Source organism: Ovis aries, chromosome 20, assembly GCF_016772045.2.
Source record: "Ovis aries strain OAR_USU_Benz2616 breed Rambouillet chromosome 20, ARS-UI_Ramb_v3.0, whole genome shotgun sequence".
Classification (NCBI taxonomy): Eukaryota; Metazoa; Chordata; class Mammalia; order Artiodactyla; family Bovidae; genus Ovis; species Ovis aries.
In genome coordinates, this window is record NC_056073.1 from 25,584,628 (window position 1) to 25,604,127 (window position 19,500).

At 36.1% G+C, this 19,500-nt stretch overlaps 1 protein-coding gene across 1 annotated transcript in view; it reads left to right on the forward strand.

Annotated features, from left to right (window-relative positions):
• Nucleotides 1-1,518: 1,518 nt before the first annotated feature.
• LOC105605908 (butyrophilin subfamily 2 member A1-like) overlaps nt 1,519-19,500 on the forward strand; it is a 102,327-nt gene continuing 84,345 nt past the window's right edge. Inside the window, exons 1-6 of the mRNA XM_060403226.1 lie at nt 1,519-1,539; nt 5,716-5,730; nt 6,685-6,705; nt 11,195-11,212; nt 13,197-13,214; nt 15,913-15,933. Coding sequence (XP_060259209.1) covers nt 6,696-6,705; nt 11,195-11,212; nt 13,197-13,214; nt 15,913-15,933 — 67 coding nt within the window. The 5' untranslated portion in view covers nt 1,519-1,539; nt 5,716-5,730; nt 6,685-6,695. The remainder of the gene's footprint in view (nt 1,540-5,715; nt 5,731-6,684; nt 6,706-11,194; nt 11,213-13,196; nt 13,215-15,912; nt 15,934-19,500) is intronic.

A 19,500-nucleotide genomic window follows, 5' to 3' on the forward strand; every position in this document is an offset into this window, starting at 1 on the left:
AATTAAATATTTATGCACTTCTTTCCTAAAGTTACCTAAAGTTAACTTCCTTTTAATTTCACAAACTTCTTTCATATTTCATTTTTACTTCATTTATTCCATACCGTTCTTTACCTGTGGACATTGACTTTTTTGTTTCTAGAGACTTGCAATGTTTTCACAGAGCAATTGGTGAGCTGAAGGGCAACCAAGTTGATAGGCATATTTGCTTGTCTTTCTGAAACACATGCAAAGATAGGAGCTCTATATACTATAGAAGTGAATAAAATCTTTATCCTCCTCCCTTCTTGATATTGTGCCTCATATTGCTTTGCTTTTCTCAATTATTTTATTCATGAATGTGAAGAAGTCAAAGGTAATTTCTATAAATGTAATTCACTGTTTACCTTGAGTTAACTCATTTGTGACTTACACCTTTTTCTTCACATCCAAAGATCATGATTTGTTCTTGAAACTTATCTTTCCAACTGAAAGCTTCATCAGTTATTCGTCATCCCCTCTTATTGACTCTCTAATTTATCAGGTTGTTGTAATTTATGCAGATATTCCTTTGAGTCAAGGAAATTTTATTAATCACACACCTCTGAAGTGCTAACATTTTCCATGTGGTTAATGTGGATGTTTTATCCACAATATATATGTTCAGATCATTTGACTTAGATTTAATCTGCTGCCATTAAAGAAATGTCTCCTTCCTTTCATGGAATTCCATTTAGAAGAATTTAAATTTAGGCATTAAAGAGAAATTCACAAAACACAGTTTTATGCATTCATCAGTTGACAAAATTTTGTAAATAGAGTAACACAGAAAAATTACCCTGTAATATATTACAATGATAATTCAGGATTCTCTAACTTAGCATTTGTGGCAATTCTATACTACATACTTTTTGCAATATAAAATTGAGTATATGCAGTAATTGAAAGCAAAATAAAATTTAACAAATCTCAATGAACTGAATAATAAAAGCCTAACTAGTGACAAAAGGAATCAGGGCCATTTTAAACAGGTGAACATGAGAAGAAATATTCCTGACAGTTTTTCTCAAGACAGTACATTCATTCATTTCATGCCAACTTTCCTTTGGGGGAGAATGTGCTATGGACAGGACCACCCTGGTGGCTCAGCAGTGAAAAATCCACCTGCAATGCAGGAGCCACAGGAGACAATGTTCAGTCCCTGGGTTGGGAAGATTCCCTGGAGAACACGGCAACCCACTCCAGTATTCTTGGATGGAGAATACCATAGACAGAGGAGCCTGGTGGGTCGCAAAGAGTTGAACACGACTGAAGTGACTTAGCATGCATGCATGCTATGGAGAAGACTGAGACCTCAGACACGATGCATCTGTGTGTATGTGTTGTGTACCTACATGCAATGTATGCATGCTTGTATGAGTAAGAATGTGCTTATCTGAATTGTGAAAGGATTAGTTTTAAACATAAATTTTGAATTAATTCTGTACTTGATTTGTATTTACATTATGTTTTTATTGATCTCCTCATTTTATTTTTCAGAAGAGTCTCAGGAAAAAAATGGTAAAATTTCTGAAAACTTGTTACTCACAGACTGCTCTCACATGATTGATTTCTTGAGCCCTTGAGATTCCCATGCTCTTAATCTATACACCTCTCCTTGTCTTGTTCTTTTCCTATGTCTCTACCTTTCCCTCCCTAATTTTTAAGCTGCAGATCCTCAGATTATGTTCTCTTTCCTTAGTTTCCTAATAATTTTTTTCAGCTCCATATAATTTTGTTCCTGTAATCATTATGTTTTCTGTCTTTCTGTGATCTGTTATGGTTTCATTAAGAAGTTGTTGAGATGAAGAGCATTCAGTTGAAAGGCAGACTGTTTCCATTCTGCATAATTTTCCAGAACACATTGCAAGATGGGAACTCTGGCACATATCTCAAGTTTAAGGGCTCATTTCGATGCCAGTGAAACTTGCCCAAACTAAAAGAGATGAGAGGTGAGATTAATCAGATCTCACATACTAGTGAAATTTGTCCTCCTGTTCTTTCAAAGCCTATGAAATTTATGTCACAGTCCACTAGACAATGAGACATGAAGGCTTATTCTGTGTGACAGAACTTATTGTCTGAAGAATCCCAGGTGTAAAAATATTTCCCACGAGTATTCTTGGAATTTTTTTTACCATAAACATTGTTTTGGGCATTCTCAATGTCACATTTATCATTAACACAAACTGCGATTTCTATTAAATATGTAAAGAGCAGTTCTATAGCACAGGAGTGTTCAATTATCATATATCTCTTAATTCTCAATTTCTCGTGGAGTAATGCATGGGCAACTATTATTGTAAGTTTTTAAAAACATATTTCTTATACCAAATACACTTCTTAGAAGTTGAATGACCTCTTTTAATGATAATTTTTCAATGGAAATTTTTAATTCAAAGAGAATTCAACTCAAGAATATACTGATTTATCAGGTATATAATGTTTATATGACTATAGCCACAGATACAGTCATGGAAAAATGGTCAGCTTTATGCTGTTCTTTTCATCTATTTCCAAGTATCTCTCTTATGAATAAGTCTGTATTCTCATTTTATTCTGAAAGATGCAGGAGGTAAAATACAAGGACAAATGATTGATATATCTTGTATCCCAGAGAAATAGAATAGCATTTCAGTCTATTTCCTTGTATGGAGTATTTGCAATCTTGTTCTTTTTTTCAATAAGGGGTATAAGAAAGTAAAACACACACACAGTTTTATTTTCCTGATTGGTGAGATGGTTTTCAATCTTGTAGCACCAATTCTCAGAAATGTGTGCCAGTCAGGATTGCAGTGAGTACTATAACAATCTTTGAAAGTTCTGTTTTCCTTTCTTCCTGATATTGTGCCTTCATTTTGAATTAATAGTTTATTTCTTGATTTTATTTTCTCAATACATATGAAGGAGAAAGTGGCAATCACATTAATGTATTTCCCTGTCTAAATAATCTAAGTATTATCTGCTGTTCGTATTTTCTCTAAACCCTTAAATAATCATTCTCATTCGACTTACATATGTTTACTTTATTTTCGCCAACCTTATCTTTGCTCTGACGATTGCCATCATCACTTGCTATTTAAATACCCCAACTTGTTTCCTCTTTGATTTGTCTTTTTTTGCAACCTATGCAGATATTCCTTTCGAGGCAGCCAATTTATTAAAAATATACATCTAAAGTATTGTCACTTCCCATAATGCCGATGGGAAAGTTTTGTCCAAGATATGTCAGGTCATTTGATTTAAACCATTACAGTTACATGCCGCTGCCATGTAACACTTCCTTTTCCTCTTTTCATGGAGTTTTATTATTAAGAACATTAGTTAGGCATGTATCAAAAATAAAAACGAATAAAACACAGGTTATGTATATATATATATCAGTTGGTTAAAAAGTAAATTGAGGTGCCCAGATAAATTTCTCTGTAGTGTCTCTGGAAGCAGTGCTTCAAGACCCTCTCATCTAGTATTTATTGTGGAAAACAGATTGTATAAGAGTCAATACAGTGCATGTAGATTGAAAATCAGTGTACTTATGAAATCATACAAATTGAATAATAAAACCCTAAGTAATGTCTAAAAGGATAGGAACATTTTAAAAGGCAACCATGGGAACTACTATTCCTAAAATTTTCTCGCAGATCACTAAATTCACTAATTTAATAACAATTTTATTTCAGGAAGTATACCCTCAGGGTTAAATTGGCCCTATATCACAGCATTTGTGTGTGGGGGTGTGTGTGTGTGTGCATCATTGTCCTCACTGGGTTATTATTATGTATAAATTTTGCATTAAATTTAAATTTATTCACATTATCCATAATATTAAAATTGATCTTTCCATTTTCATTTCATGACAACATTGGCCATGGTATGGTAAATTTTCTGAAATCCTGTAAACCTCCTCCCCTCAGTAGAATGACTACTCTCCTGTGGCCTTAACGTTCCCTGCTTTTTCATCTGATGTCAGTCACTGATTCACACTTCTGGGGGTCTATCTTTACTTTTTCAATTAACATCTTACAGACTTTTCCTAGAAAAGTCTGGGATTGTAAGAAGGTTCTCTTCTTACAACTTTCTTCCTTTGTATTTTCCTATTCCTTTCTTTTCATTCCAAAGTGCTCTTTCCCTATGACATTAGCTTTTTCTGTTTTCCAAGCATCTGCTATGATTTCACTCAGAAGGCGATGAGATAAAGGGCAGTAGTCTGATAGGGACATTGCTTCCATTTTGTACCTTTTCCTGGAACACATCCAATATTAGGACTCCTGTCACAGAGGCCACGTGCATGAGCCACGAGCCACTTTTCATTCCACCAATGCTTTTATAATCTAAGAGATGAGACAAGATTCTCATTTGCTGATTTCAGTTAGTCTAACTAAAAAGCATGTGTAAATTCTGATATTGTGCATTGGTCAAAGATGAATTTGAGCCTCATTATTCCACTGGTATAGTGTATTACCCCAGCATTCCAAAGTATCTGAATATTTGGACCTTCCAGGTGGCCCAGTGTTAAAAATACACCTGCTAACGCAGGACATTCAGGTTCAGTCCCTGGGCGGAGAAGATCCCATGGAGAAGGAAATGGAAACCCACTCCAGCTTTGCCTAGGAAATTCCGCAGACAGAGGATGCTAGTGGACTACAGTCCATGGGGTTGCAAAGGAGTCCAACATGACTCAGTGACTAAACAACAACAATAACTTCTAGAATATATCAAGAACACTTACAAAGTATATGAATATTCTTTCATGATTCTCATGGAAATTTTCATGTATGTTACAGTGTTATTCTTCCTCTTTACTTTTCCAATGAGACAATTTACTTTTATTAAACTTCAGTTCCTATTTTGTGTTTGTAGAAAGAATTTAATTCACAGGGTATGCCCAATTGCTATGTACCACTCAGACCATAAAGAATCTGCCTGCAATGCAGGAGATCCAGGTCCAGTCCCTTGGTGTGGAAGATTCCTGGAGGAGGAAATGGCAGCCCACTCCAGTATTCTTGCCTGGAGAATCCCATGGATAGAGGAGCCTGGCAGGCTACAGTCCATGGATTCACAAAGAGTAAGACACGACTGAGCGACTAACAGTTTTACTTTTCTGATTTCTCAGTTTTTCCTGAGAAAGACATAGAAATCATTACTGTGGGATTTTGCCTAAGATATTGTCTTAAAATGCAAATGTAATGCAATTAGAACTTTAACAGGCTCCATGTATTTGTATTTTTAAACAATTTCTGTTTCAAAGGAAATTCCACTGTATATTGATTTAATATTTCAATGAAGCTGTATGTAATGCACAGATTATTGGGCAATGGTGGCTTTGATCTATTCTTTCTCTTTGCAAGTACCTCTTTTGGTTATGAATGTGTGTTTTCCTTTTATTCTCAAAAAGTGGAAAGCCCAATAGAAAGCAATGATTGGCATATCACACATCCTTTAACCTAGAGGGAGGGCTATCATACTGCCTTGCAGTCTGTAATTATCTCTATCCCTTGTCATCAGGAGGTGCATCATGTACAGAAGTGCAATAAATCTTTCTTTGATTGATGAGATGGTCTTTGAACATTGTAGTCTGTATTCTCAGAATACAGCCCTCAGAAACAACTTTGGAAGTATTTGAAAGCTTTGTCCTCCTTCTTTCTGACATCATGACTAATACTGAATAAATTGTTTCTTTCTTTTTTATTGATAAAGGTGAAGGGGTGCAAGGTAAGTCCTATAAGCGTGTTTCCCTGTATATGTAAACATGGTTTCATCTGTTACATGTGCCTTTCACTTTAACTCTAAGAATCATTTATCTCAACTCTAAGTTGTGAATATTTTACATGATTTTTTTTTCCGGATCTTATCTTTGCAACTAAGGGTTTCATCTTCTTTGACTATTAAATTATTCTCTGATATTGTTATTTGATTTGTGCTGTTATTATAATGAATGAAGGCATTCCTTTTCAGTCAAGTAAATTTTACTAATCCTAGTCCTCTGTAGCCATTGGGTGTTTCAAAGTGGATGAAGTGAAAGTTTTGTCCAAGATATACTTAAGTCACTTGATTCAGACCCATTGCACAATCATTATTTTATTTTTCTTCTCAAGGAACTTAAGAGAAATTTTATTTAGGAAAGAGAAATTCACATACACAGTGTTATGCATTCCTAGTTGATGAAAATATTTTTAATGTTGGAGCCCATGTGATATATTCTGTAGTACCACTAGAAGTAGTGGTAGATCCTCCAATTCAGTGTTTGTGGCTGCTTTATATCATTTAGATGTAATAACCAAAATGAATGTACATATTAGCTAAAAGGCAAAGTACTTATCACATCATACAAACTGAATGATAAAAGCCTAGCTGTATCAAATAGGATGAGGAACTTTTAAAGGGTACCATGAGAACTGAAGTTTCTCAAAAGTTCTATCAAATCAGAACACTCATTCATTTTATGTTAATTTTCATTTCAAAAAACACTTCAGAAAAATTTGAGCTCTCAGCCACTGGACATGTGTATATTGCGGGAATATATGCGTGTTCATGCAGTGATATGTACATGTGTGTATTTGTGTGCACATCCATGTGGGCTCACTTTGAAACATAAATTTTCATTGCATTTAAATTATCTTCCCATTTGTATATTGTATTTACTTTAATCTTTATTTTCTCTTTCAGAAAGACCTGCAATGACAATAGGTAAATTTTCAAAACTCTGTTGTCCCAACTATGTTAAAATGATGGTTTATCATTGAGTTAACATTTTCTCCCTTTAATCTGAATCTACTATTGGCCTGCTCTTTCTTGAATGTCTACATTTCCCAATTAAACGGTTATGCGCTTCTTTTTAAGTGACCTAAAGTTAGTGTCATTTTAGTTTCCCAAAATTCTTTTATTTTCCATTCCTTCTTTTTAAATTCCAAACCATTCTTTACCTGTGGCTATTGGCTTTTCCAGACACTTGCAGTCATTTTGCTGAGTAGTTGGTGAGATGAAGGGCATTAGTCTGATAGGTACGTTTTGTTTTCCCTTATGAAACACATCCAGATAGGATGTCTGTCACATATATCAGGTTCAAGGGACCATTTCTATGGCAATGATACTTACCAAACATTTAGAGATGAGAGATGATGTCTATCATGTAAGTAATGTTTTTCCATGTATTGTACACTCAGACATGAGTAAACATCAGTCATTAGTTAATTTGAATTTGAAGTTCATTTATCCAATTCTCTTGACCATATTGTCGAAGCATTTTCAGGTATACAAATAATTTTACATGATTCTCCTGGAAAATAGGAATACTGTCTGAAGTTTGGAAGCGTTATGACTCCAGTTTGGTTCTCTCTCCTCAGGACTGCTTTGGTAATTCTGGGTCTTCTGTCATTTCATAGAGATTTCATATATATTACTTGTTATAGTTCTGTGAAAAATGTCAGAGGTAATTTTAGGGATCACATTAAATTTTTTATTGCTCTGGGTATTAGTGTGGACATTTTAGAAGTATTAGTTATAATCCAAGAACATGGAATATCTTTCCATTTCTTTGAATCATTTTCAATCAGGAGTATAATTTTTAATGTTTAATGTATTTTTGGTAATGATGTATTACAACAGTATTTTAGATTTCAATGGAATTCACTTCAAAAATTTATCTATTTAATGAACATATGACTATTGTTATGGATAGAGTTTAAAGATATAGACTTTGCCATAGATACTTCTATCCTTTTAGTTTTCCTGTTGGAAGACAAATAGCTTATTTTATCTTACAAACTGAATCAGTTTAATTCAGTTCAGTCACTCAGTGTTGTCTGACTCTTTGCAACCCCATGGGCTGCAGCACACCAGGCTTCCCTGTCCATCACCAAATCCCAGAGCTTAATCAAACTAATGTCCACTGAGTTGGTGATGCCATCAACCATCTCATCCTCTGTTGTCCCATTCTCTTCCCGTCTTCAATCTTCCGCAGTATCAGGATCTCTTCCAATGAGTCAGTTCTTTGCATCAGGTGGCCAAAGGATTGTATTTTCAACTTCAGCATCAGTCATTCCAATGAATATTCAGGACTGATTTCCATTAGATTTGACTGGTTGGATTTCCTTGCTGTCCAAGAGACTCTCAAGAGTCTTCTCCAACACCACAGTACAAAGCATCAATTCTTTGGTGTTCAGCTTTCTTCATGGTCCAACTCTCACATCCATACATGACTACTGGAGAAACCATAGGTTTGAGTCTAAAGATCTTTGTTGGCAAAGTGTTGCCTCTGCTTTTTTTTTTTTTTTTAATTTAATTTAATTTTTTAACTTTATAATACTGTATTGGTTTTGCCCTACATTGACATGAATCCACCACAGGTGTACATGAATTCCCAACCCTGAGCCCCCCTCCCACCACCCTCCTCATATCATCTCTGGGTCATCCCAGTGTACCAGCCCCAAGCATCCTGTATCCTGTATTGAACCTAGACTAGCTTTTCGTTCTTACATGATAGTATACATGTTTCAATGCCATTCTCCCAAATCATCCCACCTCTCCCTCTCCCACAGAGTCCAAAAGTCTGTTCTTTACATTTGTGTCTTTTTTGCTGTCTCTCATACAGGATTATCAATACCATCTTTCTAAACTCCGTATATATGTGTTAGTATGCTATATTGGTGTTTTTCTTTCTGGCTTACTTCACTCTGTATAATCGGCTCCAGTTTCATCCACCTCATTAGAACTGATTCAAATGTATTCTTTTAATGATTGAGTAATACTCCATTGTGTATATGTACCACAGCTTTCTTATCCATTCGTCTGCTGATGGACATCTAGGTTGCTTCCATGTCCTGGCTATTATAAACAGTGCTGCGATGAACATTGGGGTACATGTGTTTCTTTAAATTCTGGTTTCCTCGATGTGTATGCCCAGCAGGGGATTGCTGGGTCATAAGACAGTTCTATTTGCAGTTTTTTAAGGAATCTCCACACTGTTTTCCATAGTGGCTGTACTAGTTTGCATTCCCACCAACAGTGTAAGAGGGTTCCCTTTTCTCCACACCCTCTCCAGCATTTGGATCTTTGTCAGCAAAGTGTTGCCTCTGCTTTTAATACACTGTTCACGTTTGTCACAGCTTTTCTTCCAAGGAGCAAGCGTTTTTAATTTCATGGCTGCAATCACCATCTGCAGTGATTTTGGAGACCGAGAAAATAAAGTTTCTCACTGTTTCACAGTTTTCCCATCAATTTGCCATGATGTGATGGGACTGGGTACCAGGCTCTTTGTTATCTAATGTTGACTTTTAAGCCAACTTTTTCACTCTCCTCTTTCACTTTCATCAAGAGGCTCTTTAGTTCTTCGCTTTGGTCATAAGGATCGTGTCATCAGTTGACAGTTTATGTATTCATCAGTTGATAAAAATGTGAAAAGAATTATCCAGGAAACAACTCCTGCATTTCTTTTACAACACTGGCCATAGATGTTAAGTCAATGTTTGTGTCTTCAAAGGCATCTTCAGTTCAGTTCAGTTCAGTTCAGTTCAGTCACTCAGTCGTGTCTGACTCTTTGCAACCCCATGAATTGCAGCATGCCAGGCCTCCCTTTCCATCACCAACTCCCAGAGTTCACTCAGACTCATGTCCATCGAGTCTGTGATGCCATCCAGCCATTTCATCCTCGGCCATCCCCTTCTCCTCCTGCCCCAATCCCTCCCAGCATCAGAGTCTTTTCCAATGAGTCAACTCTTCGCATGCGGTGGCCAAAGTACTGGAGTTTCAGCTTTAGCATCATTCCTTCCAAAGAACACCCAGGGCTGATCTCCTTCAGAATGTACTGGTTGGATCTCCTTGCAGTCCAAGGGACTCTCAAGAGTCTTCTCCAACACCACAGTTCAAAAGCATCAATTCTTCGGCGCTCAGCTTTCTTCACAGTCCAACTCTCACATCCATACATGACCACAGGAAAAACCATAGCCTTGACTAGACAGACTTTGTTGGCAAAGGAATGTCTCTGCTTTTCATTATGCTATCTAGGTTGGTCATAACTTTCCTTCCAAGGAGTAACCATCTTTTAATTTCATGGCTGCAGTCACCATCTGCAGTGATTTTGGAGCCCCAAAAATAAAGTCTGACACTGTTTCCACTGTTTCATCATCTATTTCCCATGAAGTGATGGGACCGGTTGCCATGATCTTCGTTTCTGAATGTTGAGCTTTAAGCCAACTTTTTTAGTCCCTCTTTCACTTTCATCAAGAGGCTTTTTACTTCCTCTTCACTTTCTGCCATAAGGGTGGTGTCATCTGCATATCTGAGGTTATTGTTGTTTCTCCCAGCAATCTTGATTCCAGCCTGTGCTTCTTCCAGCTCAGCGTTTCTCATGATGTACTCTGCATATAAGTTAAAAAGGCATCTTAGGTATTATAATAATGAAGTGTACACCATCTATTATGTAACAACCCAAAGAATTTACTAGAACTAATAAGCCTAATGATAAATAATTAATAATAATGAATAATATACTTAATAAATAATTAATAAATCTAATATTCCTAATACCAAATCACTTGTTATGACAAAATAGCAAAAAAGCTAAAGGATATATATATATATATGTATAATTTTATTTAGTTGGTTTTTGGCTGTGCTGGATCTTCATCGTTGTGCAGGCTTTTCTCTAGTTGTGGTGAGCAGGGGCTACTCTCAAGTTGTGGTGGGTTTTTCACTGCAGTGACTTCTCTCTGTTGCAGGCAGAACACAAGCTCTAGAGTGTGCAAGCTTCAGTATTTGTGGCACGTGGGCTCAGTAGTTGTGGTTCCCGGATTCCAGAGCACATGCTCAGTAGTTGTGACACATGGGCTTAGTTGCTCTGTGGTATGTGAGATCTTCCTGGGCCAGGGATCGAACCCATGTCTCCTGCATTGGCAGGCAGATTCTTTACCATGGAGGCACCAGGCACTAGGGATACCCAAGAATATTTTTCAAATATAAACTTCAAAACTATTCTTTTAATAGTTTTTTCTGAAGATTTTTTTTTAACTCCTATTCCTTTACTGACAATGTGAGATGCCATCCCCTATGTGTGTGGTGGGTGTCTGTGTATCTGCATTCAGATAGTTATAAATTTATACATGTTTTATAATAAATTTTGTTTCTTGGTTTTCCATTTTCATGATATTGACCTTGAACTTTTCATTTTGTTTTTTTGAAGAAACTCAGAAAACAAACAGTAAGTATTTTAAAAACTTGTTATTCACACATCCCTATTACATGACTGAATTGCTTGCAGCCTTGTCTTTCCAGGCTTAATGCTTTTCCTTGTCTTTCCCTTCTCCTGAATGTGTGCCTTTACAGATTTTATTTCTAGACTTCCCCATAGAAAGTTCTCTCCATTTGTTTTCTCAACCTAGAATATATTTCAATTTCTATTATTATTCTGTATCATTTATTTCCTATTAACGTTGTCTTTATTTTTTCTTTTTCTTTTTTTGGTGGTTTGTAATAAGGCTCACCGAAAAGTTGATGAGATGAAGAGCATTAAGTTAAGAGTTCACTTTGTGTGTCTCCCAGGAAACCTCCTTAGATAGCACCTCTATCACATTCCAATTTCACCGGTCCACATTTCAGCCAATGACACTTTCCCAAACCTGCAGAGTTGAGAGAAACTGCCTACAGAGTGCAGTTGCTGTGTCCCATCAAAGCCTGTGTGTATTCTGATATTCTTCCTTCATCTATAAACTTGAGGCACATTCTTCCACTGCACCTGAGTATCTTATCCAAACACTCCTGAATTTAAGATCTCCAATATTATATTTGTATTATATTTGTATCTCAGGAAATGTTCACTTGTTTGTATTCTCTTTCAAGTCTCAATTTTTGATGTAAAAGATAATGAAACCATTGTCCTGGGAAGTCAGAGTTAAATGATGCTCTTACAGGGAGATTTGTGGACAGAGGGACTCAGTCCCTCCTCATGTCTTTGCAAGTACCTCTCTTGCAAATGAGTTTTCTTTGTTGTCTGCATGTTCTTAAAAAGGACAATGGAGTAAGGCAAGACCAGTTATTGATATGACTTTTATCACTGAGGGCAAGCTATGCTACCTCTGTGCATGGTGTCATTTTCAATCTTATTCTTTTTGGAACGCAGGCATATATAGAAGTGCAACATGAAAAAGTGAAAAGTGAAAGTGTTAGTCACTCATCATGTCCTGCTCTTTGTGACCCCATGGACCGTAGTCCACCAGACTCCTCTGTCCATGGATTTCTCCAGGCAAGAATACTGGAGTGGATACCCATTCCCTTCTCCAGGGGATCTTACCGACCCAGGGATGGAACATAGGTTTCTCTCATTGCAGGAAGATTCTTTACCATCTGAACCACCAAGAAAGACTGTATTTCCCTCTAAGTGGTAAAATGGCCTTTGAATCTCATGATTCCACTTTTCAGAAATGTGTATTGGTTAGGCCCCACAGAAAATGACGGCAGTGTTTGAAAAATCAGTCCTCCTCCATTCCTGATGTGTTAGTTCTTTGGGGGTGAATTTTGTATTTATCTTTTGCTGTCAGTAACTGTTAGACAAAAACAGCAAGATCTTGTTAATGTATTGGGTACTTCATAATGTACTACACCTGGGTGTTGAGTCGTAGTTTCCTCTGTCATTGAACGTTTGTCTTCAATGCTCACTCACTATCTTCCTCAGTCAGGATACTAATATTCTTCTATAAAATGTCTCATCTTTTTGTCTTTTCAATGGTTGTGTGAGATATTTATTTATTACTCAATTTCCCACATTCTGTGATTTGTCCTGTTGCAATCTCTCTTAGGTATAGCAGTAACAAAATTGACTGCATCTATGTGGTAAAAGCACAGGTGTTTATTAGAGCTAATAAGCCAAATAATAAGAATAGTGCATTCAATATAGGTAAACAACATTTCTTTAACTGAAAACTTTAGAATTTTTTATTTTAATTTTTTTCAGAATTAATACAATAATTTTGTTTTATACTTATTTCCCTTTGGAGAATAGTCTGTTAACCTAGTGAGCTCTAAGCCACTGTGTGTGTGTGTGTGTGTGTGTGTGTGTGTGTGTGTGTGTGTGTGTGTGTACCTGCATTTGGATACTTAAAATTTAAATATGACTTTTACAATAAATTTTGTTTCTTGGTATACCATTTCCATATTGCCCTTAAATTTCCCATTTTATCTTTCTAAAGGACCCCAGAAGAAAAACGGTAAGTATCCTAAAACTTGTTTCTCACAAACTTCATTTACATGAGTGATTTCTTGAGGCTTGACATTCCCACTCTCATAATCCACATGCTTTCTTTGTATGGACTGTTTCTGAATGTCTACCTTTACCTCTCCAATTGTTACTTAGAGATTTCCCCATAGAGAGTTCACTTCGTTAATTTCGCCTTCTAAAATCTATTTCGATTCCTTTTCCATTCTATATCATTTCCTTTCTATTTAATTTTTCTCTGTGTTCTTGCCTGGAGAATCCCAGGGACGGGGAGCCTTGAGGGCTGCTGTCTATGGGGTCGCACAGAGTTGACACGACTGAAGTGACTTAGCAGCAGCAGCAGCAGCAACTTGCTATAGGCTTACTTAAAAGTTAATGAGACAAAGGATATCAGGTTGAAAGGAACTGGACTCCATCCTGTTTATTTGCCAGGACGCATCTCAGTTCCCATATCTCGGGCCCACACTTAGGTCAATGAGATTTCCTGAAGCCTGCAGAGATCAGAGAAGATTGCTAACAGGCTGATGAAGTTTGCCTATTTATTGTCCCTTCAAAGCCTGTATAAATTCTGCTTTCATTTCTTGATCCATAAACAACAGTCATTCTTCCACTGTGCTGAATACATTTCCAGGTATAATATTTCCAATGTTATTCTTGCAAATTTTTCTCCCAACGTAAGTAATCTTTTCCTTTCTTTCCTTTTTTTTTTTTGCTTTACATTTTGAATGACACAATAATTGTCTTAGTAACCTGAATTCTGTTTAGCATTTTGAGAAGAAATATACATCCCAAGAAATATCCTATTGTTTACATTATTCTTTTGGTTCTCAACATGAGAGTCTAAGAAACTATTGCCCTAGTAAGTTGCCAAATATATTTTTTTCCTTCAACATGATATAATCCTTAAAATATTAACATCTTTTAATGACAGTTTTCAGCGACTTTCTTATTTCAAAGATAATTTAATTCAGATCTGTATCAAAATTATGTATGTTGTTGTCTTGACATGGAGGCTTACCACCTGGCTCAGTGGTAAAGAGTTTGCCTGACAATGCAGGAGATGCAGGTCCAGTCCCTGGGTCAGGGAGATCCCCTGGAGAAGGAAACAGCAACCCACTCCAGTATTCTTGCCTGGGAAATCCCATGGACAGAGGAATCTGGTACAACAGTCCATGAGATCACAAACAAGTCAGACACAACTTAGTGATTAAATAACAATGAAGTTTGACTTAACTTCTTCTACAAGTGGATTGTGGACAGATGGCTATCTTTACTCTGCTCTCCAATATCCTTTTCCTGGTCTTTAATATCCTTTTCAAGTACCTCTCCTATGGTTCAGTTTCTCTCTGTTTTCATTGAATTTTGGAAAAGGAGGTTGACCCAATGCAAGTTCAATGAATGTAATGACATTTACTTCAGACAGAAGGTTGACCTCCCCACTTTATGGTGTCATTTTCATTCTTATTTATTTGGAAACCAGGTATTTATAAAAATACATTGACATTATCCCCTAATTGGTGAGATGTCCTCTGAAACCCATGGTTAAATGCTCAGAAGTGTGTGTCAGTTAAGAATACAAAGAAAACCAAGGATGTGTCTGAAAATTTAGTCCTCCTCCCTTCCTGTCATGTTACTTCATTTCTTGAATTGTTTATTAGTTCCTTTGACTTTGTTAGTAAATGTTAGGTGAAAAAGGCAAATCTCATTAATGTATTTCCTGTGGCTCTAGACATGGTTTCATCTATTATTGTACCTTTGTCATCAATGCTCAATCTCCATCTTCTTCAGAGTCAACATGCACACATTCTTGTATGATTTTGTCTCACCTTTCTGTCTTTACAATGGATGCTTGCTATATGGACTATTTTTTTCAGTTTTACCCATTTATCCTTCTGTGATTTGCTTTGTTGTTGCAAAATCTGCAAAGATTTACTTCCTGTCCATTTAATGGTAGTAATCACATATCTGGGAATTATTGTCATTTTCAGTGTGGCTGTTGTGTAATACATTAATCTAAGTTACTCTCATATCCTGTAATTTATAACTTGCTTCACTGATATTGATCATTTTATGTTTCTTACATCATTGAATTTAAATCAAATGTGTATCATTTAGGAGAGGGTCAGAACAGAAACCAAATAACACAAGTAGGTATGTTCATTGGTGACATAAATGTGAATAGAGACACCCAGTAAATTCTGGATGAATTTGTTTCCAATCCTGCAATTAAATATTTCATCTAGTTTTTTGATGAAAGCTACTGTGACCTCTCAACATGTATGCTAACATCCAAATAACTTATATCTCACAAACTGAAAATCTAACTAATGTTAAAAGTGATTATAAGCTTTTATAAAAGGTAAATTCTAAAAACAAGATTCCTGAAATTATCTCTCAGTGTTCTTAAATGTCTCAGATTATGCCACTCTCTATTTCTGGAATGTGTTGTTGAGCAAAAGAGAGGGTTTGGTCACTGAGAATGTGTGAGCTTCTTTGTATAAGTGTGTATTGTGTGTGCATGTGTGTGAGGAAATGCTTATGCTCCTGAGTGTATATGCATATTCCATATGTGTTTTCCTGTTTTGTGTGAGTATGAATAATGAAAAAATATTTATAATTTCAAAATAGTCAATAAGATTAATTTATCTTTTTCTTTCATATCTGCCTGAACTCTTCATTTCACTTTTTAGATGGTCATGAAAAAGTATTCGGTAAGTGTTTCTAACATCCTTTGCCCCAACACCTTTTAAATGATTGCTCATAAGTCCCTGCCTTTCTTACCATGTATCATCCACCATGCTCTTCTTTCCCCTCTCCCATCTCCAACCTTTTGGATATGGACTACCCCCACATTAATTCCTTTCATCTCTTTTCCCTAATTCCATCCTTTCTCATTACTTGCTCTTTTTTTTTTTACATATCTTTTCTTCTGTCTAAACATTAGGTCCTTTCTTTTTCTTCTCTTCCTTTTCTGTCTCCAGAGACTTGACTAGCTTTGGTTATATTTGTAGGGATAAGTGATATCAGGTTGATCACTACATTCTTTCAATTCTAAATAAATTTTCCTACAAGTGACCACAGATGTAGAATCTCTGTGACATTTCAATTCAAGGGATAATAGCTATGTGACTAACTCTGAGCCAAAACTTAAGTAAGCAGATAACTCCACATTTGCTAAGCAAATTTTGTCTACCTTCTGCTCTTTAAAAGACTAGAGTTTCAGGTGTCATTCCTTGGCCAATGTGAGCTCTAAGCTTAACTTCACATTAACATTGACCACACGACCTAATTGTTCTTGGTATAGATGTGTTCTACCAAATATTGTATGTTTTTAAAAATAATTTCTTAATTATTATGTCTGCAAACTGAACATTTTCTCAATGTGTTTATGATAACGTCACCTATTAACAAAAGTTCACCTAATACCATATTACTCAATAATGAAATGTTATGTTAAGGAATTGAGAAGCAACTTTCCTTAGAAATTAGAATCCAACAACACATTAAAAAGATCATACACCATGACCAAGTGGGCTTTATCCCAGGGATGCGAGGATTCTTCAATATCTGCAAATCAATCAATGTAATTCACCACATTAACAAATTGAAAAATCAAGGCCATATGATTATCTCAATAGATGCAGAGAAGGTCTTTGGCAAAATTCAACATCCATTTAGGGTAAAAAACTCTTCAGAAAGCAGGAATAGAAGGAACATACCTCAACATAATAAAAGCTATATATGACAAACACACAGCAAACATTATCCTCAATGGTGAAAAATTGAAAGCATTTCCCCTAAAGTCAGGAATAAGACAAGGGTGCCCACTTTCATCGCTACTATTCAACATAGTTCTGGAAGTTTGGGCCATAGCAATCAGAGCAGAAAAAGAAATTAAAGGAATCCAAATTGGAAAAGAAGAAATAAAAATCTCACTGTTTGCAGATGACATGATCCTCTACATAGAAAATCCTAAAGACTCCACCAGAAAATTACTAGAGCTCATCAATGAATATGGTAAAGTTGCAGGATATAAAATCAACACTCAGAAATCCCTTGCATTCCTATACACTAATAATGAAAAAGTAGAAAAAGAAATTAAGGAAATAATTCCATTCACCATTGCAACGAAAAGAATTAAATACCTAGGAATATACCTACCTAAAGAAACTAAAGACCTATATATCAAAAACTATAAAACACTGATGAAAGAAATCAAAGAGGACACTAATAGATGGAAAAATATACCATGTTCATGGATTGGAAGAATCAATATAGTGAAAATGAGTATACTACCCAAAGCAGTCTACAGATTCAATGCAATCCCTATCAAGCTACCAGCGGTATTTTTCACAGAACTAGAACAAATAATTTCAAGATTTGTATGGAAATACAAAAACCTCGAATAGCCAAAGCTATCTTGAGAAAGAAGAATGGAACGGAAGGAATCAACTTGCCTGACTTCAGACTCTACTACAAAGCCACAGTCATCAAGACAGTATGGTACTGGCACAAAGACAGACATATAGATCAATGGAACAAAATAGAAAGCCCAGAGATAAATCCACACACCCATGGACACCTTATCTTCAACAAAGGAGGAAAGAATATACAATGGATTAAAGACAATCTCTTTAACAAGTAGTGCTGGGAAAACTGGTCAACCACTTGTAAAAGAATGAAACTAGATCACTTTCTAACACCATACACAAAAATAAACTCAAAATGGATTAAAGATCTAAACGTAAGACCAGAAACTATAAAACTCCTAGAGGAGAATATAGGCAAAACACTCTCTGACATAAATCACAGCAGGATCCTCTATGATCCACCTCCCAGAATTCTGGAAATAAAACCAAAAATAAACAAATGGGATCTAATTAAAATTAAAAGCTTCTGCACAACAAAGGAAACTATAAGTAAGGTTAAAAGACAGCCTTCTGAATGGGAGAAAACAATAGCAAATGAAGCAACTGACAAACAACTAATCTCAAAAATATACAAGCAACTTATGCAGCTCAACTCCAGAAAAATAAACGACCCAATCAAAAAATGGGCCAAGAACAAAATAGGCAGTTCTCCAAAGAAGACATACAGATGGCTAACAAACACATGAAAAGATGCTCAACAGCACTCATTATCAGAGAATTGCAAATTAAGACCACAATGAGGTACCATTTCACACCAGTCAGAATGGCTGCGATCAAAAGTCTACAAGCAATAAATGCTGGAGAGGATGTGGAGAAAAGGGAACCCTCTTACACTCTTGGTGGGAATGCAAACTAGTACAGCCACTATGGAAAACAATGTGGAGATTTCTTAAAAATTGCAAATAGAACTGCCTTATGACCCAGCAATCCCACTGCTGGGCATACACACTGAGGAAACCAGAATTGAAAGAGACACATGTACCCCAATGTTCATGGCAGTGCTGTTTACAATAGCCAGGACATGGAAACAACCTAGATGTCCATCAGCAGATGAATGGATAAGAAAGCTGTGGTACATATACACAATGGAGTATTACTCAGCCATTGAAAAGAATACATTTGAATCAGTTCTAATAAGGTGGATGAAACTGGAGCCGATTATACAGAGTGAAGTAAGCCAGAAAGAAAAACACCAATACAGTATACTGACACATATATATGGAATTTAGAAAGATGGTAATGATGACCCTGTATGCGAGACAGCAAAAGAAACACAGATGTATAGAACGGACTTTTGGACTCTGAGGGAGAGGGAGAGGGTGGGGTGATTTGGGAGAATGGCATTGAAACATGTATACTATCATGTAAGAAACGAAGTACCAGTCTATGTTCGATGCAGAATACAGGATGCTTGGTGCTGGTGCATGGGGATGATCCAGAGAGATGATATGGGGTGGCAGGTGGGAGGGGGATTCAGGATTGGGAGCTTGTATACACCTATGGTGGATTAATGTCAATGTGTGGCAAAACCAATACAGTATTGTAAAGTAAAATAAAGGAAAAATAAAAAATTTTTTTTAAAAGAGTTTTTCATAAAACATTAAGGCAAAGCCTAAAGTTTTGCCTCAGGTATCCACTTGATGTTTTCATTTACATTTTCTTTCAGGGAAATAGAACTTTCCAAACTATCTCTTTACAGTTGTAGCAAGCCAGAAGTGGTTCATACTATAGTAACCCTATGTATAGTAGTGTCTGATTTTATGTTAGGAAAGCACATGCTTCAAAGGTAAACTTCAGAAGTATCATTTCAATGCTTTACCCCATTAAGACACTACTTTTCCTGCTTAA